Raw genomic sequence first — 27571 nt, 5'->3', positions numbered from 1 at the left:
ATTGTCCATGCACCTTACCATTTTAAGAATGGCCTTTTGTTACCAGGGAAATGGTTCTGTTGCCAGCTGAAAGGAATATTCAGGAAATGGCTCAGGAAAAAAAAAAAAGTAGAATTGTATTAAAAAAAAAATTACTCTGTGGTAATGTTATCTCTTTATCTCCTCTGCATAATTGTGATGTCTCCCAATGCTGTCAAAAACAACAGCCAATCCAAATCTTGTTGAAGTCTAGCCTGCCTGGGACTAGGGTACCCCTCTTAGCATGCTTGCAGTTGTGTTACCTTACTTGGATCGACTAATAAATGGCCAGGAGTCATTTTGCATGACAGCCTTTCAATTCTGCAGAAACCCTAAAACTGACCCAGATAAATGCCTGGGTCCCCCAGGTCTGTAAGTCTCTACGCTGCCCCTTTGTTAGGTGTCATATCCTCTTGACTGCCTCTCAAGGTGAAGAGAACTGGGTGGCACTGGTGAGACAGTGCGGCCAGGGGACCTGCTGCAGCCCCTGCAGGAGGGGCCCTGTCTTTGACTGACGGCTGTAATATTGCTCTTGTGACAAGCGTCTTTTTAGTCAAAAGCAGTAAATCTTCCCTTTTGTAAATGACAGATGGTTAGGATTGTTACTTCTGTCTCCAGCAAACCCATAAGAGGAAAAACAAACAGATAACTGACACTGAGTTCTTCTTGTTTTCAAGAAAACTAGGGAAGATTTGAAGCCATATAGTTTCAGTAAGGTTTTGCAGTGTTTGTGATCCACAGAACAACCCCACCCATTCCCACCCCCTGATGTCCACATGCTAATAATCCCCAGGACCTGCGAATATGTTAGGTTACATGGCAAAGTGGAGAATTTATAATTGCAGATGGAGTTAAGGTTGCTACTCAGCTACCCTTAAAATAGGGAGATTATCCTGTATTGCCTGGTGAGCACAATAGAATCACAGTGGAATAGGGAGCAGAAAGAGAAAGAGGTGACTGGACTCAAGGTTAGAGTGATGTGGTCTGAGGACATGACCAACCACAGTGGACTGGGAAGAGGGAGGAAGAGGGGCTGTGAGCCAAGGGATGCAGGTAGCCTCTAGAAGCTGGGAAAGGCAAAGAAACGTATCTTTGGAACCTGGAACCTTCAGAAGGTCCTGCCGACACCTTGATTTCAGCGCAGTGAGACCCATTGCAGACTTCTGACCTCCAGAATTATAATAAATCTGTGTTAAGTCATTACGTTTGTGGTAATGTCACAGTAGGATAGAAAACTAATACAGCATTTAACTGCACAATGAAAACTCTAAAATTGATGGACCCAAATTTCCTCTCTCTTTCCAAGAAAGGTGCTGCTACTAGTGAAATGACAAACCAAAAGCAGGGAGAGGGAAGTCAGCCATGGGCCAGGCTGGCCCACTGCCGGAGCGCTGGTTGGAGTGGTCTCTTGTTCCTGCCTCGTCGTCTCTCCTCTGCCCGGCCTCTGTCTGGGGTTATTCCCCACACCCCCATGTTGCCGCTGCTTCTCTTTTCACCAGCGGTCTTCTCTCCAGCTCCCCTCTTCTCTGATGGGAGCTGGCACTGGCCCAGGTTAGCAAGAGGAAAATGGACATTCCTCCTAGTTTCCTCCCTCCTGTCCACACCTGCATAGTCCCTGGGGAAGAGTCTTGACTGAAAGTGAGCAAAGAAAGGAGGAGTAGACAGGAAAAAAAGACGCCTGAAAACAGTCAGGCTGGACATACTTAAAGGGAAGGGAGACAAACAGGAGATGCCACCTCATCTCATTGACTTAGCTGTTGCCATTTTCTTTAGCAAAGTTCCAGTGTACTGTCCACCAGGCCTGAGTGCAACTGTTATTCCTGTGTTCCCAGTGGTACAGCAGACCTTTCTCCATTTCTCCAAATGGTTAACTGCACACTTAGAGCTCTTGGCAGAGTTTGGGATGCAGAGTTAAGTACTTGGGGTGTACCTAGCCCCATCACCATCTGTGATCTGTACAAAATTTGATATACGCTTTAGGCTAGTCAAATACTCATTGGTCCTCTACTGTGCATTTGGCAGTGCACTAGGTGTAGGAAGTGGAGGTGGGCAGCAAGGGCTAGTGAACCTGGCTTTCTGGTGGAGAAATGGGATTTGGGGATTATAATAAGCAGTCTATTTCCTTGTCACAGCATATGAGCAATTTACTGAAAGTGTTGTCCTAAAGACATGAGCTTATCTAGACAAAAACAAAAAAATTAAAATTCCTCCCCTAAAGGTTGTTCAGTGACTCTCTGTACTTCCAAGAGGACAATAAGCTCTTTCTTTGGAATCTGGGAGGTGCTTCCAGGGCATGAGAAAGAATGCTCTACTCTGCGGCCTTTGATGTGATCTCCCAGGTGTGCCAAATAATGCCTTGGTAGCTTTCCAACCACCTGTTGTCATTTTACAAGTTTCGCCAGATGCCTTTATATATTGGGCAGAACCAAATCTTGAAAAGGGACGACGTGACACCTTTAACACCCATCATGTTCAAAGTATACTCCATGTCCGGGCTGCATTGTCATTCATTAGAGATGAAGATTTACAGTGTCTTAATTTGAATCACCTGTCACTAAAGGGTCTCGTTGGCTTCTGTCTTTCCCAGAAACTTTTGTTGGAGGGATCTTTTCTTTTTGGCCACTACTGCATGGCATATGGGATCTTAGTTCTCCACCCAGGGGTCAACACTATACCCCTTGCGGTGGAGTGGAAGTGCAGAGTCGTAACCACTGGACCACTAGGGAAGTCCCTAGAGAGGACTTTTTTTTTTTAATTGAGCTACCCCTTCTCTTCCCTCCCGCTTATCTGAGTCAGATGCTCTCATAATGCCTCACACTTCCTCTTTGTTAGCAGTCATCACACCAAACTGTAGTGCCTCTTCACTCATGTGTGTCTCCCACTAAGCTCTAATAATCCGTGGCGGCTGGCCCGTGCCTGCCTTGTGTACATTTGTTTGTACACCACTCAGCCCTGATGCCAGCGGGTGAACGAAACATGTGGGTGTGTTGCGTGAGAGAAAGCCACTTTTGCTGCCTAAGAACTTACAGTGATTCTCAATTGTGTATCAGATACAGATGCTTCATTTCAGTTCTCAACTCCTTGGATTTTTCTTGTATAGGAGCTTTCAGATCTCCTCCGGGCCCCTATCTGATTACTTGCATCTTCGTGCTGTAGGGTGTCTGCTCTGCCTGTCCACCCAGGGTAGTTTGTCCCCAAAGGCGGCTGCCAGCTCCTTGATTTCTTCTCTGCACACTTGCCACTCCCTCATGGAGAGAGATTCCTCTGCCCACTTGAACCTGGGCTGGCCTGTGACCAATTTGACCAGCAGCCTAGGCGGAAGTGACACTGTGCCAATTCTGGGCCTACTCTTTAAGAGAAGACAGTTTCCCATCCCTTAGAGCCCTGAACTGCCACTAATAAATGCAGGCAAATAAGCCACGTGGAGGATGCTGAGGCACTAGCAAGTGAGTGAAGAAGCTCCATTAGCCAGTCAGCCCAGGTGAGCCTTGAGGCGACTCCAATCCCAGCTAGTTCCTGTTGTTTTCTGACTGTAACTACTCAAGAAATCTGAGGCAGGACCACCCAGTCAAATACGGTCAGCCTACAGAACCATGATATAGCAGTAGTAGTTTTAAGCCACTGAGTTTTGGGTGATTTGATGTATAGCAATAAATACCCTAAATACCACCCTCCAAGGTCCCAAATGTAGCTTTTTGGTAAAGCTTTTCTGTGCAAGTCTAGATGATAGTCCTTCCCTTCTCTAATTCCCACAGGACCTCTCAGTACCACACATTTTGTTATCCAGCCGTACATACTTGTTTCCATTTTCTATACTCTGTTCTGGACTCCATGACTTTGAAGATACCAAGCGATGGAAATATGTCTTTTGAGATCCCTTCAACAAGTACCAGTCCTGGACAAAATATAATTAATAAGCTGTTGAGTTGAGTTTTAAAGCATTCTTTGAACTTTCTGCCGGCTCTTTTAGCTATGATTCTTCATGGTATCTTGGAGCATTCTTTCGAGTCATGGTTGTGAAAGTATGTCTGGGTGCAGGCAGCCCTCAAGATCCACCCAAAGACAGTATGTGACAGAGCAGTGGTTCTCCAAGTCTGGTCCTGGATCAGCAGCATCACTGTCAGCTGGGAACCACTTAGACATGCAGATTGTAAGGTCTACCCTAGACCTGTGAAATTTGAGGTTCTGGGAGTGGGGCCCAGCATTCAGTGTTTGAACAAGTTTTCCAGATAATTGTGATGCATGCTGAAGCATGAGCGTCATTCTTGTAAGAGAAAAGAGTTCAAGGTTTAAGATAGAAGGTCTAGGATTTTTTTCATTAAACAGCATTTATTGGATGTGCATTTGCTTGTGCGGGGTGTAGTGTTAGGGGCAGGGGATACTAAGATGGCTATCGGTTGGTCTCTGCCCTTGTGTGCTGAAGGAGAGTGAGGTGGCTGCTCTGTTGACGTATGTATGAATGAGACACACCCCCAAATGATCTGTAGAAAACCCGCACACTGAATGAAACACTCCAATTTTTTTTTTACCTTCACTTTTCTATTTAAGGATCAGATGCCGTTATCATGAACTTAAATAAGCTTTAGGAACCCTTTTATCAGGATATGTTTTATTAAAGATTACTCCATTAGTAAGTAGCCTGTTTAAAATAGTATTCACACTCACCATTGAACAGAACATCTAGATAAGTAGAAAGAAAATTAAAATAATTCATAATCCTACCACCAATGGCTAATACCACTTCAGTGCATTTTCCTCCCAGCTTATTAATGCCTGGGTCTTTTTTCCTTTTTCTATATCTGCCTTATGCTCTTAGTAACATACTATATGCATTCTAGGTCACTTGTTTCCTGAAGCTTCAGCATGTTTTGGTGAAATGGCCGTAGTATAGTCACGATGCTGTTTGCCCTGGGTGCAGCTGAGTAGTAGTGGAGACAGTTACTGGTTCCCCCTTTCAGTGCTGTCCATGTCCTGCTTTCCCTTTGTTTATTCTTTTCTAATCAGCCCCATAGACTCCTCCTTGTCTCTCCTCTCCACCTGTCCTACTTTTCTTCTTCCCACTTTAGCTTTGTTGTCCACCCCTGGCTGGCGTGACCTTTCCACCCCTTGTCCCTTGATTTCTCTTCATCCTTCCTACATGAGGGCTGTTACCAACACACAGGGAAGAGTGTCCCTTCCTTGTACGTTCTCTGACTTGGCAAAGCTCTCTTCATACCTCTGTTGTTGTGCTCTCATGTGAGGGTTACACATTTAGGGTCTGGGCTTGAGACTAGAGAATTCTTATTTCTCTCTGCATCCCCTAGGACAAGTGAAAGGACTTCTTGTAATTCATTTGCAAAATGAATAAATAAAACCCCAAGGCCTGTCGGTCACCTGGAACTGCTGTTCACAAGTGCAAGACCCACTGGCAAGCCCCTAGGCTATATTATACAGGCTTCTGACCTTGATACACAGGCACTGTGGTTCCTTCAAGGAAGCCTCTGAAAAAGCTCAAATCCAAAGCTCAGGGGAGTATTGAAACGATACAGCCAAAACCAGAAGGAGCTACTTTCAGGTCAGATAGGAAATGGACAGCATAGGAGAATAGAGGGCTTGGGAATGCTGTCTGTGGTGGCCCAGGACCCATGACAGAGGGAATGTGTATTCTCTGAGACAAGATTAGAACCACTGCATCTTTGTAGAGAAGACCAGAATTGCTGTGAGACACAGCCTGTGAGGTAGACTGAAGTAAGACAGTAGAGGTGCTTCCCTTGTTTTATCTGAGAGCAGTAGTCAGTTCCGCAGTCATAATTTCCATCTTTGACAGTGAGCCATTCAGAAGGAGGAGGAGGAAGTTGGGAGGCTGAGGAAGGGAGGGAGAGAAGCATCTACTGAACCATCAACTCAAGTGGCCTGGGAAGGAGCTTCCTGGTAAGCCAAAAATGCAAACCAATGGAGCTGATTTCTGTTGTGATGACAGATGAGCTTCCTGCCCGTCCTGAGAGCAGCCTACTGGGGCAGGTGGAGAGGCAGGGCCAGACCTTTGTGTGGACAGAGGCAACGCTACTGCCCGGCTGCCAGCCTGTCTCTCTTTAGAGACCAACATGGCTGAGCTCAGTTGGAAGGCTGGGGAGACAGCACTTCTTGTTTCTGGGTCACATGTCAAATTAGTGGAGGATTATTTTAAGCTAAAAACAGTTATACTCAAGAGTTCAGAGTTTAGTTCTCTTCTGTGGTTTTGACTTGCTCTGCAGTCGTTGCGCCTTTGATGTTCTTAAACATACTTGGTTTTCCATTTTGGTCTTGAAAAAATTAGGAGACACCTGACTGCTCATCTTTACTAGGGGGTGAAATTTCTGGCATTTTATAAACATTTAGTTTCATACAGCGATGACACGCAGCTTGAACTCGTCAGGATCGTCAGCAGGCACTAAACAGGGTTGTTCTTTGCCCCCTCCCTTACGGTCCATGATCCACCCATGGTCGGCATGACCTTCACCTTCTATCCTGGACCAACTCCCTTTCATCCCTCATGATCCACTGCAATGGTCAACCTGGAAAACCTTCCCTGACCTTTGCAGACTCTTAACCTCTGATTCTCTGCAGCACTCATGGTACTGGACTTTTTTCATGTTGAGTGTTACACATTTAGGGAGCTGGACACAGCAGCCGTGTGTCACGTGCACATGCTATGGCCTGTGGCCCAAACAAATTGCTGCTCCTAAGCTCCAAATCCATTTTTGTGGCCCTGGAAGGCAACCCTTACCCTTCCGCTCCACTTGGCTCTTGTAATAGGACTAAATGGGCCATCTTCGTTTCTACTCAGGCAGCATTTGATGAGATTAGTCAGTGATGACAGGCAGCTCTCATCCCCCACTGGGCCAACCCTACCTGGCAGGACTGCACTTGCTCACCTTGATAGGTGGCAGGACAATTACTGGGCGCCTTTTCGACCTGCTTCAAAGCTTCTTGTAACCTGGCACTGAATGAAATGCACAGCCTTCCAACTCAGTGACATTTAAGGCAACCACTCATTGGTCCAGGCAGTACAATAAATTGGTACTCAGCTGCTCCCAGTCTATTTTTCTGGTTAGAGCTATAAATAAAAGAGTGTGCCACTGCATGTGTGACACCAACTTGCCCCTCTCCCCAAGCAATCACGTCCTCTCCCTTGCTCTCTGGTTTTGTTCTGGTCCCCCCGAGGAACAGTGTTAAGGATTGTATTTGGGGGTTGCCTAGTGCTATGTGTCTACATCTGAGTCCCCCCCACACAAATAAATACAGTAAATGAATATATATATATATATATTTTTTTTTTTTTGAATATCCATCCCTACTGAACGGGTTATTCATTCATATGGAAATAGTTTGCACTAAATATAACTGCCCCAGTATTCTTATTTATTCCCTCTTATTCAAGGGACTAAGTTGCATCACTCAAGGGTGATATTTAAATGACAGTTACTGCAGTAACACAGAGTAATGACCTTGTGAAGTGTGGTATATTGGTGTGCTTATCCAGTAACTTAATATTCAGTAAATACTAGTTGTGATGTCTGAAGAGAACTCAAAAGACAAGAAATCATTTTTTTTCCCACACAAATGATTGTGAAATACAGCATTTTTAGAAACACTTTTTTCACCCCCCATGATACCTTCAAATTCCTTCTCTTCTAAGTAGTGTTGCTTCCCACCCCCCCCCCAACTCAAATATTAAAAATAAAAACAAAAAAAGTAATCTCCCTGCTCTTCCTCCCGTCCACCTCCCACGTCCTATACAAACGAAAAGGGAAAAAAAAAAAGAATAAGGAAGCTGTCCTATCAAAAGATCCTTACCCTCTCGGACTAAATCTACTTTAATCAGTATGCTAGCAAATTCTGTCAGACTCCCCGATTTTTTAAGCAGTACATTATCAGACTCCTCGACTTTTTAAGCAGTACATTATTTAAGTTTCCGCCAAAGCTAAACCTTTGCCAGGCCCCAACCCACTCTCCATAGAGGCTGTTGCCAGGTTGACCTCCCTGTCTCAGTCAAGAGGCCGCTCCTCAGCTCCGATGGAAATTAATAAGGCCAATCAGAAATGCACAAAGCCTGCCCGGCCAATCGTTCCCCTCCAAGCGTTTGCCATCTCCTCTGCGGTCAGATAAATCACGTTAAAGCTATTACACCAATGACCATAAATTAGGGGGCCTGGCGGTCCAACCTCCCGAGGACAAGGCAGGCTAAGATGATTCCAGCGCAGGGGAGGGGAGGGTGCGCGTTACCTGTGGTTACAGCATCCCCGGGCCTCCCTGAGGACTGGTGTCTGGACTGCGCCCAGCTGTGGCCACGGCGCTTCTCGGAGATGGTGCGATCCCCCAGGTGCGGGGGCTCCATCTGCGCCGCTCCGCCAGACTATTTACAGCCAAGGTTCGGCCGGTGATCGCTGGCATGGAAAACTCATTTCTCAGCCCGGATTTTTATTTACACTCTTACTAAGGAGGCTTCACTCACGTCGGAATGGCAGCGAGTGGCTGCGGCGAGCTTTGGCCCCGGGCCAGGCAGCCGATCTGGGGCGGGTGATCCGCCTTCGCCGGCGACCTTCTGCCCAGAGTGCGCGATGGGCGCGGGGACAAAGGCGCCAGAAGCCGGGCTGCGAGAACCTCGGTGCCTAAGCACCCTGGAAAAGTTCGGTGGCTTTGTGGCTGGATTTCCTTTTGCAGTATTAGCCGATTCCCCGCCCCCTTTCCTACCATTCTCTTGGCAGACGTGGAACGTGAGGAAACAGGAGAGTGATGTGCTTTATTAACTCCATCTAAACCCCTAGGTCAAGATTCCGCCCTCCCCCAGGCCCCTTTCCACCCGCCCAAGCCTCCCCTGCCGGCTGTAGCCCACGCATCCAGCGGGGATGGACTGGCAGTGACTACTCCCCAGAGGGAAACTTCCTGGCTGTTCTTTCCGTTGGCGCCGCCTGAAACCCTGAGCAGGCCGGTGCGTGTGCGTGTGCGCCTGCAAATCCTGAAAACCCGCCAGCAGCCTGGCACATCTGGGGCTCCCAACCATACATATTCATGCCATAGAGCAGTAAAACCCAGGTCAGCTGCTGGGAAACAATGAACTGTGCTCTTAAAGGCTGACCAAGCCCGAGAATTCAGTAAAATGACCGCCCGACTCTGAGTCCTGTGCAAAGCCTAACACTTGAGGCCGTTTTTTTGTTTTCCTCCCTAAAATAGCAGGGGAAAGGGAGCGATGCTTTTGTTTGTTTTTTGGGGCGTTCAGTTTAAGCTATAGAAATGGTGATTTCTACTCCCTTCCCCAGTGTTCACAACCTCTGGAAGAATGGTAATATCTTTATATTCCTTTCTCCTGCACATAGTTCCTCTGATTTTTAACACTTTCTCCTTCTCTTCCTCTAATCCTCCTCCCAAATGATAGCATCGCTTTTACCCTTTTCTTCGCAAAAAAGAGTGGTGCTTCCTCTGCCCTCCTGACCCTAATTTCTGTCAGTCATTTCCCTCAGAAAGTCTCCTTTCCCTGTTCCTGGGTGGTAGGGCACAGAGAGGAGTCCATCAGACTGGGCTACCCCACAGCCTCCCCCGCTCCCCAGCCCTGCAGTCCAGTGAGGGGCACTTTTTTGGACTGGATTGTGTCCCTCCCAGTTCATTTGTTAAAAGACCCAATCCCACACCACCTCAGAATGTGACTGTATTTCAAGACTCTACCTTCAAAGAGGTAATTCAGATAAAATGAGGTCATTCGGGTGGGGCCCAATCCAATGGGACTAGCGTCCTTATATGAGGAAATTTGGACAGGGACGCATACTCACAGGCAAAAGACTGTGAGGGCAGCAAGAAGGCCCAGCCAGGCCGTGGGAGAGAGGCCTCAGGGGAAGCCAGCCCTGCCAACACCTCGATTGTGGACTTTAAGCCCCAGAACTGTGAGACAATAGTGTTCTGCTGTTTAAGCCACCCAGTCTGTGGTGTTTTGTTATGGCAGCCTTAGCAGACTGACATGGGCATGAAGGAAACCTGCCTGGAACATTCCTGTGGCCCTCCATCCTCCTCCATGACTTGGAAACTGCCCAGGATGGCTTTGGCCTGGCACAGTTTTGTTATATTCCAGGTGATTTTTTTTTTTTTTTTAATAAGAAATTACTAACTAGTGAAATTTCTCTGTTGGTAGAGTGTTATTCATGCCCCTACTGCTTACTTTTCAATTTTAACTTTCAAACCTACAATTCCTGTGTAGGTTTTACAGGAAAATTACAGGACAATCGTTTCAATTTCAGAGGAACAGCAAATAATGTTTTGATTATGTTCCAAATGTTGCATGGGACATGCTTATATTTTTTAAAATTCTTTATCTGAAATTCAGATTTAAGTAGATGTCTTATACTTTGTGAAACTGGCCAAAGCTAGTTCTGGTGTGTGTGTGTGTGTGTGTGTCCTTAATGTCTACACAGTGGTTCTCACATTAGAATCACTGGAGAACCTTTCAGAAATACTGATGGCTGGGTCCCTCCCTGGAGGGATTCAGATTTAATTGGTTTAAGAGTTTTTTTTAAAGCTCCCTGGTGATTTTAGTGTGCAGACAGGTACTAAAATCCCTGCAGGAAGAGATGGGTATTAACTAATTAAATGTTTGGGTTCCCTTAAGCTTAAATTCTTTGGGTTTTGTTCTGCTAAAAATGTCATCTTACCACTCTTGACTGCTAAGCCCAGAGGCAGAGGTCAAGTAGATCATTGAAAAATGCCCTGTTAGTACAGGAAACGGTTTTCTTACTTCAGGTCAACTGAGCCCATAAAGAGAGATGTCAAGAGCCGTAATATTGATACCACTGCAGATGACTCTCCATCCTGACACTTCAGATTTTGTAATAAACAGTGCATCTGGGCACCATGGTGAAAGATTTACCTTTCACTGTTACTTTTATTACAGGTCTGTGCTCAAGAATGTACAGTGTTTTAAGCACACTTCTTATTCAAAGGAATTTGAACAGAATTTTGTTCGGTTCTTCCAGACCCTGGGTATCTCCTCTTCTTCAGCTGTTAATTGTCAAGCATGGAGAGCTGAAGCCTACCTGCTCCTCACTTGTTACTGAAAAATGTATAGAAAGTTCAGGTACCATGGCTAATACCCCTGGGGTAGCACACACCATTTACTCTGCTTGGGTAAGGGCCTTATATTTGACTCTGGTACTCAATTTCATCCTGAAAGTAAATCTTGCCAATGTAAACCTTCATAATAAGTGCTAAGGAGATGCCGGCATAGAGCTCCAGCTGAATAGAGTCTAACTAGAGAGGGAAATAAGATCCCGTGGCAGAAATACATTTTATAGATGATGATATTGGTGGGTGTGATGATACTGATTAATTAGTACAAAGTTCAAAGCTTAAGACTGGAGATCAATTGAAAGGGCTTTGTTAAAAATGCTATCTAACATGTATGTAGGCGATGGAGGTTTTGTAACCACTGCTGCTTCTCTGATGAGAAGTTCCAGAAAACTGTTGGAGTGGGAGGGAGTTGAGTGTAAAGTCGAATTTTGGATTTGAAATCCTGTGTTTGGAGCTGCTTGGCTCTGGGTCCTTGGGCAACTACTTAGCCTACCTGGACCTTCGCTTCCTCATCTGGAGAAGTCTTTCTAGAATGGTAGAATAATGACCTGAAAATCCATTACTCCATATAAGCAAAGAGAATACTGGTAAAAGTTGCTCCAGATCACCTTTTTCAGAACTCTGGAGACTCATCAGAGGATTGCAACAATTGAGGGAGTGTTTATTCGGTAACAATAGCTGAATCATAATAGGAACAAGGTGGCAATTCAGCTGAACCAGTTTCTTTGTGCTCTCTCAGCATCTGTGGTAGCCCTGAGCAACAACAGCCTTGTGACTACAGTATCTCTGAGGTCCAGCAGGCTAGCAGATTGTGTGTGTAGCTCCCCCAAAATCCCCAGCCCCAGAGAATAGTCACTATTTGAATCTCACTCTCTGGAAAGGCCTGCATTCTCAGCACTTAACTTTACCTGTAAACAGCTCTGTAAACAATTCTATTCCAAGATGGTAGTTGAAAACAATCAGCAACATCACAGCTATCTAAGGCAGTCATACCCGTTGAGGTTAACAAGAAGCTGACCAAAATACTGAAAAAGGTGAAAAGCTAGTGAAGATGTCCATAGAAGGCTTTGAAAAGTTATAGCATATTATTGAAGACATAAGAGTTTTTGCACATGTGCAGGGCAATGTGCAAACCCAGGAAAGACCTAACTAACGTTAAAGCCTACCAGGCCCTTCTATCCATGAGATTTTCCAGGCAAGAGTACTGGAGTGGGTGGCCATTTCCTTCTCCAGCAGATCATCTGACTCAGGGATGGAACTGTGTCTCCATTAGCAGACAGATTCTTTACCACTAAGCCACCTGGGAAGCCCACTGTAATGAATATTTGCATCTGTTTGCATTATATTTTAAGGCATACAATACTAATCATGACAGCACTTATGGTGGTCCTAAGTATGAAAACAAGCACACTGTTTCCTTCAGGTTCTATCATACTTTGGTAAGTTGGCCAAATGTCCCCGGACTTAATGTTTAGAACGTCCAGGAATCAGAATTTTTTTTCCCACCTAGGACAGAGAGATCAGAAATTTCACTGTTCTCCAGAATATTATAACTTTTTTTTCTCACTGACCAAACTCAAAAGGGAGGTAGGAATGTCTAATTCAGAACTACTGAGACTGCTGTTTTCAGTTCCACAGTTCTTTAATCAGGGTGCTTAAAGAGTGTGAAATGACTTGTCTGGGGACATTTTGCTGCTGCAACTTCACGTTTTTCCTGCCCTTATGTCAACAGTACCCCACTCCCACCTCCCAACAGCGCTTTCTGAATAAGCTAATCTGCTTTGATTTTTTTGTGACTAGATTTGTTAATTAAAATTTTAAACAAGGGTAAAAGAGAAAGCTCATATGTGTATGCCTTTCATACACATGAAAAGTGCCGTCCACCAGATCTTCACTCACACTTTCCAAAGACCTGTCCACGGTCCCGCTGGACCAGCAAACCGATCAGACCTTGTCCTTGCAAGGCAGCCAAGGTGCACCCTGGCTCCATCTCATGCTCAGTCACATGAAGGTGGAATCAGTAAACCAGAGGAGGTTAGGTGACTGGAAAATCTCATCAGAAGTGAAAGATGTGAGGCCAAAAACGTAGGGAAATGTACTAAGAGAGAGCAGTCTTTTCAGGGCTCTAATGACAGAAAAAGCAATTAAAAAGGCAGACAGATTGCTCGGATATATAATTTATTCTTTGGCCTGTCATTTAATTAAAGGAAAAAAAGTAGGATGGCAGCAAATTTGAAGTAGTTTGTAGATAGGGATTTTTAAATGAGGATGAGAATTTTTTTTAAATTTTCATACTCGTAATTATTTAAAAATTTTATTTTCCTTCAAATATAAGCTAACACTTATAAGCAACAGTCTTGGGAGCCAAAGAACTATTTCACTCTCCCAAGGGTCACGAATGGTATAACATGAGATAGGCTTATCATGAGTGAGGACTTAAAGACCTTTGTTTCCCTGTTCTACACTCATAGCCCCAAGTCATAATTTTCCTAGTTTACTAATGATCATTATAAGCTGCACAAAGAAGCAAAAGCAAGGTGTGGCGAACTCTTGCCATGCTGGCATCATAGCCATCAGTTAGAGTCTCTGCATTATTTTTCTTTATTTCCTTAGGTACAAAATGCTAAACAGGAGGTGAGCTCTTCCACATTCAGGTGACTTTCCCCCCCGCCGTTTTGCTTTTTTCCCACAAACAGGTTTTGTTTGTTGGTTTATTTATTTATTTTTCCTTTTCACAGTGAAGATCGTGAGCATTTAAAAACAAAGTATGAAAAAAAAAAATAAAATAAAAACAAAGTATGTATGTATGTCAAACTATAAAGGATTACAGTAATATGTGCTGTGGTTATTGCTGTCTAAAAGACACACAAACTGCTAGGCAACTCGGAATTTGAAGGACTCTTGTCTGATAACTGTCCACGTGGGTTACTGTGTGGTGGCGGAGTCTCTGCATTATTGCTCTAAGTCTGCTTCCCCATTTCATTCACTCTTCCAGGTTCCAAAAGGAGGATTATTTCCCAAGTTACAAATATACTTCCTTAATGCCATTTTCTTTTTTAGTTTATAATTTTAATAACTGTATCCCAAATCCTCCAGAGCCAGGTTATCTGTACTTTGTTTCCGTTGTCAGTTGCTGTGTAATAAAATACCCAAATCCTAGCCACTTGAAACCACAACCATTTGTTCATGTTTCTGTGCATCAGAAATTTGGGCAGGGCTCAGTGTGGATGGCTCCTCTCTGCTCTGTGATGTCTGTGACCTCTGTTGGAATGGCCTGAAAGCTGACAGCTGGCTGGGCCTCTCTCTTACAGTATCACCTGGAGTGATTCAAGTGGGGTTTGAGAATCAAAGATGGGCTCACTCCCAATTTCAGAGCACTTAGGTTCTCCCCCTGGTGGCCTCATCACTCAGTAATTTAGTCTGACATTTGCAGGGCGGCTGGTTTCCAAGAGTGAAAGCAGGTGCTATAGACCTCTAGAGACAAAGGCTTGGAATTCTCAGAATGTCATTTCTGCATTCTATTAATCAATGCAAGTCACAGGCCAGAACAGTTCAACGGATGGGTATACAAACACTGCATCTTGATGAGAAAACGAGCATTTGCACACTGACATAGAAGGCATAGTTGGCAGCCAGCTTTGGAGACAATCTACTGCAGCTTTCAAGAGGTAAACTGATATGCTAAGCACTACTCACAAGAGAATGCTAAGACTCCTCCATCTTCCACAGAGAAAAATCTAAAGGTATCAAATCCAAAGATGGACTCTCCATGAGTTTCTACTGTTGAGAGGAGGAGGTGTGATAAGCATTAGGGTAAAAGTAAAGGTGAAAAGAGCTGGGTAGATGTTGTAATCGAATCATTTTTAATATAAGTATTTCTTATCTAGTCAGCTCTTCTGAACTAGGCTTTAGATGATCTATAGTCTGCTTTTCAGCTTTCTTTTATGGATCATTACTCTGATTTTTTTTAACTTTATGTCAGTATTCTCTAAGGTACTTAACTTACTGGACTCTAGAACTAAGCCATTAGCATTTTTTCATGTCTTATCCCACCTGTTAAGGTAACTTTTCTCTATAGTATGTTACATTTTACTAACAGTTTGTAATTACTTAAAATGCTTAAATGGCAGAGGGGAATCTTGAGTCTTAACTGTCTTCAGCAAGGATATTAGTCACTAGCCCTCTCAAGAATACTTCTTTGGATAAAAGGGTCAATTCAACGAGGAGATATAACATTTGTAAATGTTTATGCACATAATATAGGAGCACCTAAATGTAGAAAGCAAATATTAACATACCTAAGGAGAGAAATGGACAGCATTATGATAATAGTAGGGGGTTTTAATAACCCACTTACATCAATAGAAATCACTCATAGGCAGAAAATGAAACATATGCCTTAAATGACAAATTAGACAAGATGGACTTAACAGAAATAAAGCATTCCATCCAACAGCAATACAAAATGCATTTTTTTCCCAGTGTGCATGGAACATTCTCCAGGATAGATCATGTTTTAGGCCACAAAACAGTCTTAACAAATTTAAGAAGACTGAAATCATATCAGCCATATTTTCTCACCATGGTGCTATGAAAGTAGAAATCAGTTACAAGAATAAAATCAGAAAATTCACAAATATGTGGCAATTAAGCTACCAAACAAAGCAATAGGTCAACAGAGAAATCATAAAAACCTTGAGACAAGTGAAAATGGAAATAAAACGTACAAAAACCAATGGGATGAAGCAAAAGCAGTTCTAAGAAGGAAGGTTGTAGTGACAAGTGTATATTTCATGAACCAAGAAGATCTCAAACAACCTAACTATATCTCAAGGAATTAAAAAGAACAAACAAAGGTTAGTAAAAAGAAAGAAGTAATAAAGATCAGAGCAGAAACAAATGAAATAGAGACTAAGAAGACAATAGAAAATACCAGTGAAACCAGGAGATGGTCTTTGGTTGACAAATCTTTAGTGAGACTTACCAAGAGAAAAAGAGAAAGGGCTGAAGGAAATTAGAGGAGACATTACAACTGATGCCACAGAAATACAAAGGTTCATGAAACTACTGTGAACAACTGCATGCCGACAACCTGAACAACCTAGAAGAATTAGCTACATTCCTGGAAACACAACATTCTAAGACAGAGTCATGAGGAATAGGAAGTGTGAACAGACCAACTGTTAGTAAGGAGACTGAATCAGTAAAACCTTCCAAAAAACCAAAGGATCAAGTGGCTTCATTGGTGAGTTCTAACCAACTTTCAAAGATGAATTAATACAATACCAAAATCAAATTAGGACATCACAAGGAAAGAAAATTAAAGGCTAATATCCCTGGTAACCATAGATGCAGAAATTCTCAACAAAATATTAGTAAACCAAATTCAACCATATATTAAAAGGATCATACATCATGATCAAGTGGGATTTATTCCAAGGCTGCAAGGATGGTTTAACATCTTCAAAACAAGGTGATACACCACAATAACAAAATGAAAGATAAAAATTATATTAGCATCTCGATAGATACAGAAAAAGTATGTGATAAATTTCTAACATTCATTTATGATAAAAACTCAACAACATGAGTATAAAGGGAATTCACCTGAACACAATAGAGACCATAAATAACAAGTTCATAACTAACACCACACTCAGAGATGAAAAGCTCAAAACTTTTAAGATTAGAAACAAGATGAGGATGCTCACTCTTGTCCCTTTTATTAAACACAGTATTAGAAGGCAAAAGAAAGAAAAGGCATCCAAATTAGAAAGAAGTAAAACTGTCACTATTTGCAAATGACATGACAGTATATGTTAAAAAAAACAACCTGAAGACTTCCTAAAAAATGAATTCAGTAAAGTTGCAAGATACAAAATTAGTAAACTGAAATGTGTTCCATTTCTATACACTAATAACAAATTATCAGAAAGAGAAATTAAAGGAAAAATCCCATTTACAATTGCATCAAAGAGAATAAAATTTCTAGGAATAAATTTAACCAGGCAGGTGAAAGACCTGTACACTGAAAACTATAAGACATTGACGAAAGAAATTTAAGACACAAATAAATGGAAAGATATACTGTGCTGATGGACTGGAAGAATTAATATTGTTAAAATGTCTGTACTACCTAAAGCACCTACAGATTGAATGCAATCTCTGTTAAAATTCCAATGGCATTTTGCACAGAAATAGGACAAACAGTCCTAAAATTTATATGGAACCACAAAAACCCTACATAGGCAAAGCAATATTGAGAAAGAAGAACAAAGCTATAAGCATCATGTTCCTTGATACAACTATAACATAGCTTGATATCAGGTTCACAGCCCAATGGAACAGCATAGAGAGCTCAGAAATAAACTCATGCATATAGGGTCAGTTACATAACAGAGAAGCCAAGAATACACATTGGGGAAAGGACATTCTCTTCAACAAATGATATACTGAAAACTGGACAACCATATGCCAAAGAATGAAACCAAGTGACTACTTATACCATAAACAAAGACTTGAACATAAGACCTGAAACCACAAGGCTCCTAGAAGAAAACATTGGCCATGACAAACACTTTTTGGATTTGGCACCTGGGGAAAATAAACAAGAATGACTATACATCAGACTAAAATGCTTCTACACAGCAAAGGAAACCATCAACAAAATGAAAAAGTGCTGAATGGGAGAAAATATTTGCACATTGTAGACATTTATCTGATAAATGGTTAATATCCAAAATATATCAAGAACTCATACAGCTTAAAATCAATTTAAGAAAATGGACAGAAAATCTGAATATACATTTTTCTGAAGATGACTACATACAGATGGCCAACAGACACATGCCAAGAGGTTCAACGTCACTAATCATCAGGGAAATGCCAATCAAAACCATGAGATAACCACTCACACCTCTCAGAAAGGCTATTATCAAAAAGACCTTAATAAGTGTTGGGAAGGATATGGAGAAAAAAGTTGTTGGGAACGTAAATTGATGGTGCCACTATGGAAACGATATGGAAGTTCCTCAGAAAATTAAATAGAACTACCATTAACATCCTGAAAGGAGGGAACTGGGTAAGGAAGGAGGGGTGGAGGTCGCAATATTGTTTCAAGTTGGATAAATTGACAAGAGCGAGAGATACACTGCGTTCCATCCCGACCGCCAGTTGCGGTGCTGGGCCCTGTTTCCCTCCTCAGCCCCCAAGAGCTGGGTGCCCTTTTCTGCAGGGTTTCCAGGCCCCTGCTCCAGGGCCAGGCTGACCTGACTTGCTAGGCTTCATGAGAACTTCCAAAAAGTGGAAAAAAATCAGAGAGGGCATGTACAGAGTTGTGTACAAAGCCAAAAACAAGTTGACGGGAGAAGTGGTGGCGCTTAAAAGAATCCGCCTGGACACTGAGACAGAGGCTGCACCCAGTTGCCGTATGAGAGATCTCTCGGCTTAAGGAGTTTAATCACCCTAATATTGTCAAACTGCTGGATGTCATTCACACAGAAAACAAACTCTACCTGGTTTTTGAGTTTCTGCACTAGGATCTCAAGAAATTCATGGATGCCTCTGTGCTCACTGGCATTCCTCTTCCCCTCATAAAGAGCTACTTGTTCCAGCTGCTCCAGGGCCTCGCTTTCTGCCACTCTCATTGGGTCCTGCACCGAGACCTCAAACCTCAGAATCTGCTTATCAACGCAGATGGGTCCATCAAGCTAGCAGACTTCGGACTAGCCAGAGCTTTTGGGGTCCCTGTTCATACTTATACCGACGAGGTGGTGACTCTGTGGTACTGAGCACTGGAAATCCTTCTGGGCTGCAAATACTACTCCATAGCTGTGGACATCTGGAGCCTCGGTTGCATCTTTGCTGAGATGGTGACCCACTGGGCCCTATTTCCTGGAGACTCTGAGATCAACCAACTCTTCCAGATCTTTCTTCCCTGGAGACCCCAGATGAGGTGGTTTGGCCAGGAGTTATTTCTATGTCGGATTATAAGCCAAGTTTCCCCAAGAGGGCCAGGCAAGATTTTAGCAAAGTGGTGCCACCCCGGATGAAGATGGATGGAGCTTGTTATTGCAAATGCTGTACTACAAGCCTAACAAGTGGGTTTCAGCCAAGGCAGCTCTGGCTCACCCTTTCTTCCAGGATGTGACCAAGCCAGTACCTCACCTTCGACTCTGATGGCCTTCTCAAGCCCCTACCCCCAGTATCACCCTCTCCTCCAGTGCGAGTGTGATCTGGCTCAGCCCGGGCACTTAGCTCACTGATCTTGTCTGGATGCCTTAGCACTCACCTGCCCCTCTTAGCCAGTCCACTCTGGAGTGATGGGGTGGAGGGAAGAAATAGGTGGAATTGAAAGGACGCTTCAGTATTAGATGCAATTAAGTCAGCCTCCACTACCCTCTCTCCCTCCTCTTAGTCATTGCTTAAGAGGGCTGGCTTTGTGTTTTTCTTTTTAAAGACAAAAAAAAAAAAAAAAAAGACTTTCTCCTCCATCCACATAGGGTTTGCCATCCCAGTCTCTGAAAGCCCCACTATTATTATTTTCTGTATCTGGGATGATAGAGACCCCAATCCTCCGGAGCCACTGTGTAAGGCCAACTTTTAGCAGTGGGGGCTAAGTTGGAACCTCTGAAAACCAAGAAAAACAAAAACGTGATGGAGGGGCCTGTTTTGAAGAATTAGGTAAAAAAAAAAATAGATCCAACCGGTTTATACCCTAGTTTTAGTGTTTCATCTCACCTAACATCTGGGAGACTTAAGACTCCCAGTCCTGGTGGGGCTGCAGTAGAAATGGCTTCTAGGCTTCTTGCCTGTCCCTCCTATGGGCAAGGTGTGTCTAGGAGGCTCTAGGACAGGGACTGTGCTTCACCTTGACCTTATGAGGCAAGTGAAAGATGTTTGAATTTTTCTCTTCAAGATTCTTAAGGTGCTAGGTCCCATCTTCCTCTGAAGGCCACCCCATAAGAGTAAAAGTTAAGGTTGAGACATCATTTTGAGAATTCTGACACTCAGGGCAATAACTGAGTTGGGACATTGGGGAAAAAATCTTTATTTAAAAGAAGGATGAACGATTATATTTCAGGTTATAGTAGTTTTTTAAGTGGGAATGGGTGGGGATTTGTTGCCATATGCACCTTGGGGTTTGTAATGCAAATATGTTTTTTTTTTTAATTTTTTTTTCTTTTTATGATTTTCTCTCTCTTCTCCCACCTTTTGTCCTTGAGTGTTCTTGCTGTTAACATTATTTGTAATTCAGTTTGTAACTGATTAAAAAAAAGTTCCTAGTTAAAAAAATACTGAAAGATGATGCTATTAAAGTGCTGCACGCAACAGGCCAGCAGATTTGGAAAACTCAGCAGTGGCCACAGGACTAGAAAAGGTCAGTTTTCATTCCAATCCCAAAGAAAGGAAATGCCAGAGAATGTTCAAACTGCTGCATAATTGTGCTCATTTCATATGCTAGCAAGGTAATGCTCAAAATCTTTCAAGCTAGACTTCAGCAGTACATGAACTGAGAACTTCAAGCTGGATTTAGAAAAGGCAGAGGAACCAGAAGATCAAATTGCCAACATCTGCTGGATCACAAAAAAGGCAAGAGAATTCCAGAAAAACATCTGATTCACTGACTACGCTAAAGCCTCTGACTGTGTGGATCACAACAAACTGTGGAAAATTCTTAAAGAGATGGGAGTACCAGACCATCTTACCTGTCTCCTGAGAAACCTGTATGCAGGTCAAGAAGCAACAGTTAGAACTGAACATGGAACAATGGACTGGTTCAAAATTGGGAAAGCAGTATATCAAGGCTGTATATTGTCACCCTGCTTATTTAACTTCTATGCAGAGTACATCATGCAAAATGCCAGGCTGGATGAATCACAAACTGGAATCAAGATTGCTGGGAGAAATATCAGTAACCTCAGATATGCAGATGACACCACCCTAATGGCAAAAAGCGAAGAGGAACTAAAGAGCCTTTTGATGAAGGTCAAAGAGGAGAGTGAAAAAGCTGACTTAAAACTCAACATTCAAAAAACTAAGATCATGGCATTCAGTCTCATCACTTTATGGCAAACAGATGGGGGCAAAAAATGGAAACAGTGAAAGACTACTTTCTTGAGTTCCAAATCACTGTGGATGGTGACTGCAGCCATGATATTAAAAGATGCTTGTTCCTTGGAAGAAAAGCTATGACAAACCTAGACAGAGTATTAAAAATCAGAGACATTACTTGCCAACAAAAGTCTGTCTAGTCAAAGCTATGGTTTTTCCAGTAGTCATGTATGGATGGGTATGAGAGTTGGACCATAAAGAAGGTGGAACACTGAAGAATTTGGTGCTTTTGAATTGTGGTGCTGGAGAAGACTTTTGAGAGTCCCTTGAACTGTAAGGAGAACAAAACTAAAGGCAGTCAATCCTGAATATTCATTGAAATGGCTGATGCTGAAGCTGAGGCTCCAATACTTTGGCCACCTGATGTGAAGCGTCAAATCTTTGGAAAAGACCCTGATGCTGGGAAAGATTGAGAGCAGGAGGAGGAGGAGGCAAAAGAGGATTAGATGGTTGGTTGGCATCGTTGACTCAATGGACATGAGTTTGAGCAAACTCTGAAAGATAGGGAAGCCTGGCATGCTGGAGTCCGTGGGGTTGCAAAGGATTGGACATGACTGAGTGACTGAACAATGACCATATGATCCATCAATTCTACTTCTGGGTATTTCTCCAGGGTAAATGAAAACACTAAATTAAAAAACTTAAATGTACCCTCACGTTCACTGTAGCATTTCTTACTGCAGGAAACAACCTGAATGTCCATCAAAAAATGAATGGATAAAAAAACTGTGGTATGTATGCATTTTTATAGATAGATATAATGGAATATTAATCAGCCATAAAGTAACTAAATCTTGCCATTTGTTACAACATGGGTGGGCCTTCAGGGCATTAAATTCATTATGCTATATCTTATGAAATAAGAGAAAGACAAATACTGTATGATCTCACTTATATGTGCATTCTGAAAAAATAATTAAGAAAAAACAAATTTCTGGATACAGAGAACAGATGGTTGCAGAAGGCAGAATGGGGAGTTGGTGAAATAGGTCTAGTTATAAAATAAATAAGCCCTGGGTATATAATATACAACACGGTGCCTATACTGTAACTGCATATTATTTGCTAATAATACTATATTGCATATTTGAAAGCTGCTAAAAGAGTAAATCTTAACAGTTCTCATCACAAGGAAAAAAAGTTTGTAATACTATATAGTAATAGATGGGCTTCCCTGGTAGCTCAGTTGGTAAAGAATCTGCCTACAATGTGGGAGACCTGGGTTCGATCCCTGGGTTGGGAAGGTCTCGTGGAGGAGGGCGTGACAAGCCACTCTAGTATTCTTGCCTGGAGAATCCCCATGGACAGAGGAGCCTGGTGGGCTACAGTCCATGGGTTGCAGAGTCGGACACGACTGAGTGACTAAGCACAGCACAGCATGGTAATAGATATTCACTATACTTAATGTGATCATTTCACAATATGTACCCATCAAACCACTAAGTTGTACACCTGAAACTAATACAATATTGCTTGTCAGTTATACCTCAATTAAAAAAAAAAAAGAATTACCTGTTTGGAGTAGCTCTTGGGAGCAATATCCATGGTAGTTCTAGAGGCACTGGTGAAATACATAGTCTTGACTGCTGATTTCCTGTGAAGACCTACAGTGGTGGCATCCATTCCCATCTGATTTTGAGTCTATTCACAGTTGACGATTCCCCATGAGGCCATGACCCTCTCATCTCATTCCATTACCTGATATGAAGAAACTTCATAGTGAATTGAAAGAAGTGACACACAACAGTTTTGCTAAAGGTATCCTATATACATATATATATAATATTTTATTTTAAAACGGCATTGAGCATATACATTTCTTTAGCTTTTTCCAGGGAACATTGCACCTAAGTTTCAAAACACACAAAATAGATCCCCTTTACTAAACAGGTTTCATTTTTGGGTTACAAAAGTCAAGGTTTCACAATCACAAAGCATAAAGGTTACATGGTGCTGAAACCATTTTCAGGCATATTCTTCTTATTTCTCTGTACGTAGGGTATTTTCTTGGAAACCCAGACCATGATACATTCCTTACAAATGATCTCCACTGGGGGCCTCCCTGGGTTTCCAGAAGAAATAAAGAAAATGGAGGCAAAAAAGGAAACAAAGAGTAACCTCAGGACTCCCCAAACACAAAATACTATGGAAAATTGGAGGACACGAGATTCTCCTTCAAGTACATCACAGTAGAAAACATCACATTTACAGCCTCATTTGGTCTCTGTCTACCTGGTCGCTACAGAAACAAAACTTCATCTAAGACACCAAGGCAAAATTAAAGCTATTTACACAAATCACATCGTGGGTTAGAAAGAGCAGCACTTCCCTTGTCTGGCACTCAGATCACAAAGGGCACCATGGTGCTTACAGAAGAGGCAAGTGGGGCTGCTCATGTAGTGTCCTTTGAAAAATCCCAGTGTACACACGTAAGCCACATCACCCACACGGGACCGAAGTGTGCTGGGGTGGGAAGGGGGTGGGGGGTCTAGGGAGTGCAGGCTGCAACCTGTCTCTGCAATTCAAAGTCCTCAAAAATGCAGATTCCTAATGTAAAATTCCGTCAGGTGGCCAGATACTGTTTCACTGTCATCCTAGATCTGCTACCTTCTAGAGTCAACCTGGTGGATTTTTTGCATAGACAGTGACTCTCACTGCTTTTTTCCATATGTCCCAGTAGCATGAACTTACCAAAATAGAATCTCATTAAAGCTTAACATGTTCAGTCTGAAAACTGGAGCTGCCGGGTCACTTAAGGGAAGGTAAGATCCTCAGACGGTGGTGTAAAGAAAACCACTGACCTTTGAAATAAAGTTGATTGGCAGATGAGCAAGGATGTTAGACCAGAGTCGTAAAGATGTGGGAGGTTTTTTTCCCCCAAGTGTTTCTACAAACCTGCCGGAATGGCCAACATCTGAGGCCAACTCTAGATCTGGGACTCTCATCTCTGTCCACCAGTATCTACTGACAGCTGTGATTCTTTCCAAGGAGTAAATGAACACTGAGAAGAATTAAAAAAAAAATAGCACAGCTGATTTCATGCAGCCCCATGTTACGGGGTAAACTGCTAGGGATTAAAAAAAATTAAAAACCCCAATTCCCCAAAGCTGTAAACAGTGGAAAATAACAATCCCCACTTTGGGGGCTTTGTCCCATTAGAGGATTACTTGGCCTTGCCCAGTTTTCACTTCTCTACTCCCTCCCTAAGAGTGTTTAGGCAGGCACAACCACAGGAGAACATGCCCCCCAGTCTTAAGGCTGCTCGCACTGCTCTGATTTCGGTGTAGGGAGAATACAAGTTTCGTTGTTGCCTGACAAAACACCAGTGTGGATGGAGCGTGAGTTGGTGGTCTTTAAGGAAGACTGTCACCAAATGTTCAGAAGAGCAGAGGCAGCCCAACAAGCAGATTCAGAACTGAGACAGCCTTTCATGAAAGAAAGTGGCCACCCCACCAAACCCCCAGACAGCCATAAAGACAAATGGGAAATCAAAAGCTTTTCATTAAGCAAAACTTCCTCTGAGGCCACCAGGGCAAGCAAACAGGATTGATACACAAGACAGGCAAGATAAGAGAACCACGTATAAATATGTTCTGCAGAATTTGGTGTTGCCATTTGACCTTCCCAGGAATGCTCCAAGGGCCAACTGATTTGTAGACACAGGTAGTACTCGGGGATGGGATGATCCAGAGCCTGGGTGAAAAATAAGGCTGAAATGGAGGAGGCTCAACTCACAGAGCATCCATGCTGGGCAGACCTGCCACAGGCATTAACAAATCATGTTTCCCCACATCTGATTCATCTCTTGTGGTTTCCCTCCCATCCCCAAACAGACACATGGCATCAGCTTGTTACCAAGATCCTTCCATCCAAGGGGGTCTTATAAAGAGAATTCCTAGATACCTTTCTAACTAAATCTGGTGGGACTAAATGCTCAAGACTTCAGGATAAATTGAACAAGGAGGTTCCAGAGATTTTTGCCCAGACATGCCTTGGCAGGAAATGAAATGGAGAGTGAAGTGGAACATTATTATGACATCTATATGATAATGCACATCCAAACTCTGACTCTAGTGCCTTGAATAAAATAGCAGCACAGGAAATAAATGAAGGGCAATGGGAACACAGGGAAGAGGCGACAGCTTGTGAGGAATCTTCCCAAAGAAGGTGGCTCAGAGTCCTCCATGGAAAACTTCCTCAAGTTTCCGAATTTGTACATGGTTTTGAGAGTCAGCGCAGCAACAGAAAGTGGACCACTCTGCTGCAGGATGCCTGCACATTTCCCGAGAGCAGCAGGCTGTCTATCACAGACTTCTCCCCATAGAGCTGTCCCTGGGGGTGGCTAAGGTTTACTAAAGGAGGACGGAAGCCATGAGATGAAGATGTCTCCTGACAAAGGAAAAGTCGGTCCAGTTCTTCCCAGGCAACGTTTTGGCAAACACTTGGTGGGTAAATTCCCACAACACTTCACCCACAAGACCAGGCATTGTTTCCACACTGTGGGATGAACACGTTTCTAAGTAGGAAGGCTCCAGGCCATTCCTCAGAGGATATTTACATTCTAGGAATGTAAATGCAGGTGATTATCCCAGAGGAAAGTTATCTTTCCCTTTGGGGAAACTATCTTCGTGCTCTGGGGAAGGGATTCGAACACACAGGAAGTGGAACGGACTCTCCAGCCTTCTGGGGGAATAACAGCAATGACTTTTTTTCTTTAATGGTGTTGGAGGGAGCATGTTTTTATTACAAAAAGTAGCCAAGATGGTGATGCTACCTCAGGAGGTCTATGGTCTACAGGAAGAAGACTTGGTGACTGGACCCATACCGAGAAGCCATCTGCCTTAGAGATAGAAATGATTCCTAGAACTCTTTTGTGAGTCCTCCCGGCAGAGAAGCAGCAGGTAGATCTGATCTGTCCAATGCTGCTCTTGTGAGGAACACCTAGAGGTGGAGGGAGAGGGAAGAGGTCTCGGTACCTGGGGGGCTGGGACATGCTTCCATGGAGAAGGAACAGGGCACACGGCCTGATGAGGACCAGTCAACCCGATTCAAATGCACTTTTATTACATGGCCATTCTGAGTGGGTCTTGCCCAAATATGATGGTGAAGCTAATAAGACTGCTGCTATTGATCCTTAACACATTATTTGACGTGGGCTTGGAGACAGCCCCCACCCTCAGAACCTGGGATCTAGGTGGAGGAATGATCCTCCAGTGAGGTGTGGTGAGCTGATTGACATAAGGAATGTCTACACCACTCGATTCAACACTGCTTCGTGTGTATCCTTATGGCCCAGCGGGTGGGGGGAGGGCCAACCAATCCAGAAATGAACACCCAGGCTCTCAGAGAGAAACCAAAAACCATACCAGGGGGACCCATGAAGATGACAGAGGAACCACTGGTCCAAAGAAATACTCATATTTTCATGAAAGCACATTGATTTGGTGAGAAAGACCAACTCAGGAACAAACTGTTACATAACAAAGATTGAACTCTGTCAGCCAGGGCACAGCTCCAGATGGCTGTCTGGGCGGTGTAGGCTACAGGATGTGGGGACGGTCCGAGCCAGACTTGGACACACAGATTCCTCAGCAGGGGCCTGGAAAGTCCCAGGTCTGTTCTATGGAAGGGAAACAATTAAGATTCAAGGACTATCAGAAAAACATCCCTGCCGCACCCCACCATTACCAAAAACGAATAAAGACACATAGACACACAGATAGTGTTCCCTGAAAGACATCTCAGGCTTACGAGAAGATGGGCGCGTCCATCTTCTGAGGCGTGATCCCCAGCACTCCAATGCAGCACTGTTAACCCGTAGAAAGGTTGGCAGCTGGGTGGGCTGAGGAGTCTTCTGCCAGTGACCACCCGAAAGTGGCTGCCCCAGCTACTGCAGATAAAATAAATATGACGTAGGTGCCCCCGAGATGGGCCATGGCCACCTAGGAGGCCTACGAAAGGAACCAAAAAGAAACACAACACTCAGTAGCAGCCTTTATGTTTTGCTCTTTCGTGTATCCAGACCTGTTTTTAAAGAGGAAACTGAAACCCAAGGGTCGTCCTGAAGCTCAGCTAGAGGCCTTTCAGCAGCAAGCTCCCCACCTGGGCTGGGAAGGGGTGGCATCACTTGGAACTGTGCTGGGGCACTCCCCAACCCAGCCCTGCCCAGAGGCATCCCAGCTTTCATCCCTCCTGTCCTTCCAAAACCCTGGGCTGTTTTCATGACAGTTTGTTTCCATGTATTAAAGGAATGACGTATACAGAAATGTCGTCTCCTGAGCCCAGTCGGTCATTGGATATCCGCCATCCTCTGTCCTTCAGGACACCGCGGGCACGCATCACCAGGTCCTGAGCTGCCAGCGTGTAC

The 27571-nt window shown here is 43.5% G+C and overlaps 1 protein-coding gene and 1 pseudogene across 4 annotated transcripts in view; one reads left to right on the top strand and one right to left on the bottom strand.

Moving 5' to 3' along the window:
• The window catches only part of LOC132345292 (cyclin-dependent kinase 2-like), a 42204-nt pseudogene extending 18938 nt beyond the window's left edge, over positions 1 to 23266 (top strand). Inside the window, exon 1 of the transcript XR_009494525.1 lies at positions 1 to 23266. This exon is cut by the window's left edge and continues 18938 nt beyond it. The product of XR_009494525.1 is annotated as a cyclin-dependent kinase 2-like (transcript).
• The window catches only part of PPM1H (protein phosphatase, Mg2+/Mn2+ dependent 1H), a 307659-nt gene continuing 303039 nt past the window's right edge, over positions 22952 to 27571 (bottom strand). Inside the window, exons 11-12 of one of the 3 annotated variants that reach the window (XR_009494420.1) lie at positions 26956 to 27571; positions 22952 to 26824 (exon numbers count right to left, since the gene is read on the bottom strand). Coding sequence is in view for 2 of the 3 variants with exons in the window: in XM_059886719.1 (XP_059742702.1) it covers positions 27424 to 27571 (148 nt within the window). In the remaining variant the exon portion in view is untranslated. The other 2 variants (XM_059886719.1, NM_001193049.1) reach the window with 2 other exon arrangements.

Source organism: Bos taurus, chromosome 5 (genome assembly GCF_002263795.3).
Source record: "Bos taurus isolate L1 Dominette 01449 registration number 42190680 breed Hereford chromosome 5, ARS-UCD2.0, whole genome shotgun sequence".
Lineage (NCBI taxonomy): Eukaryota > Metazoa > Chordata > Mammalia > Artiodactyla > Bovidae > Bos > Bos taurus.
The sequence above is the reverse complement of the archived record's forward strand: the minus strand, read 5'-3'. Positions and strand labels throughout refer to the sequence as shown.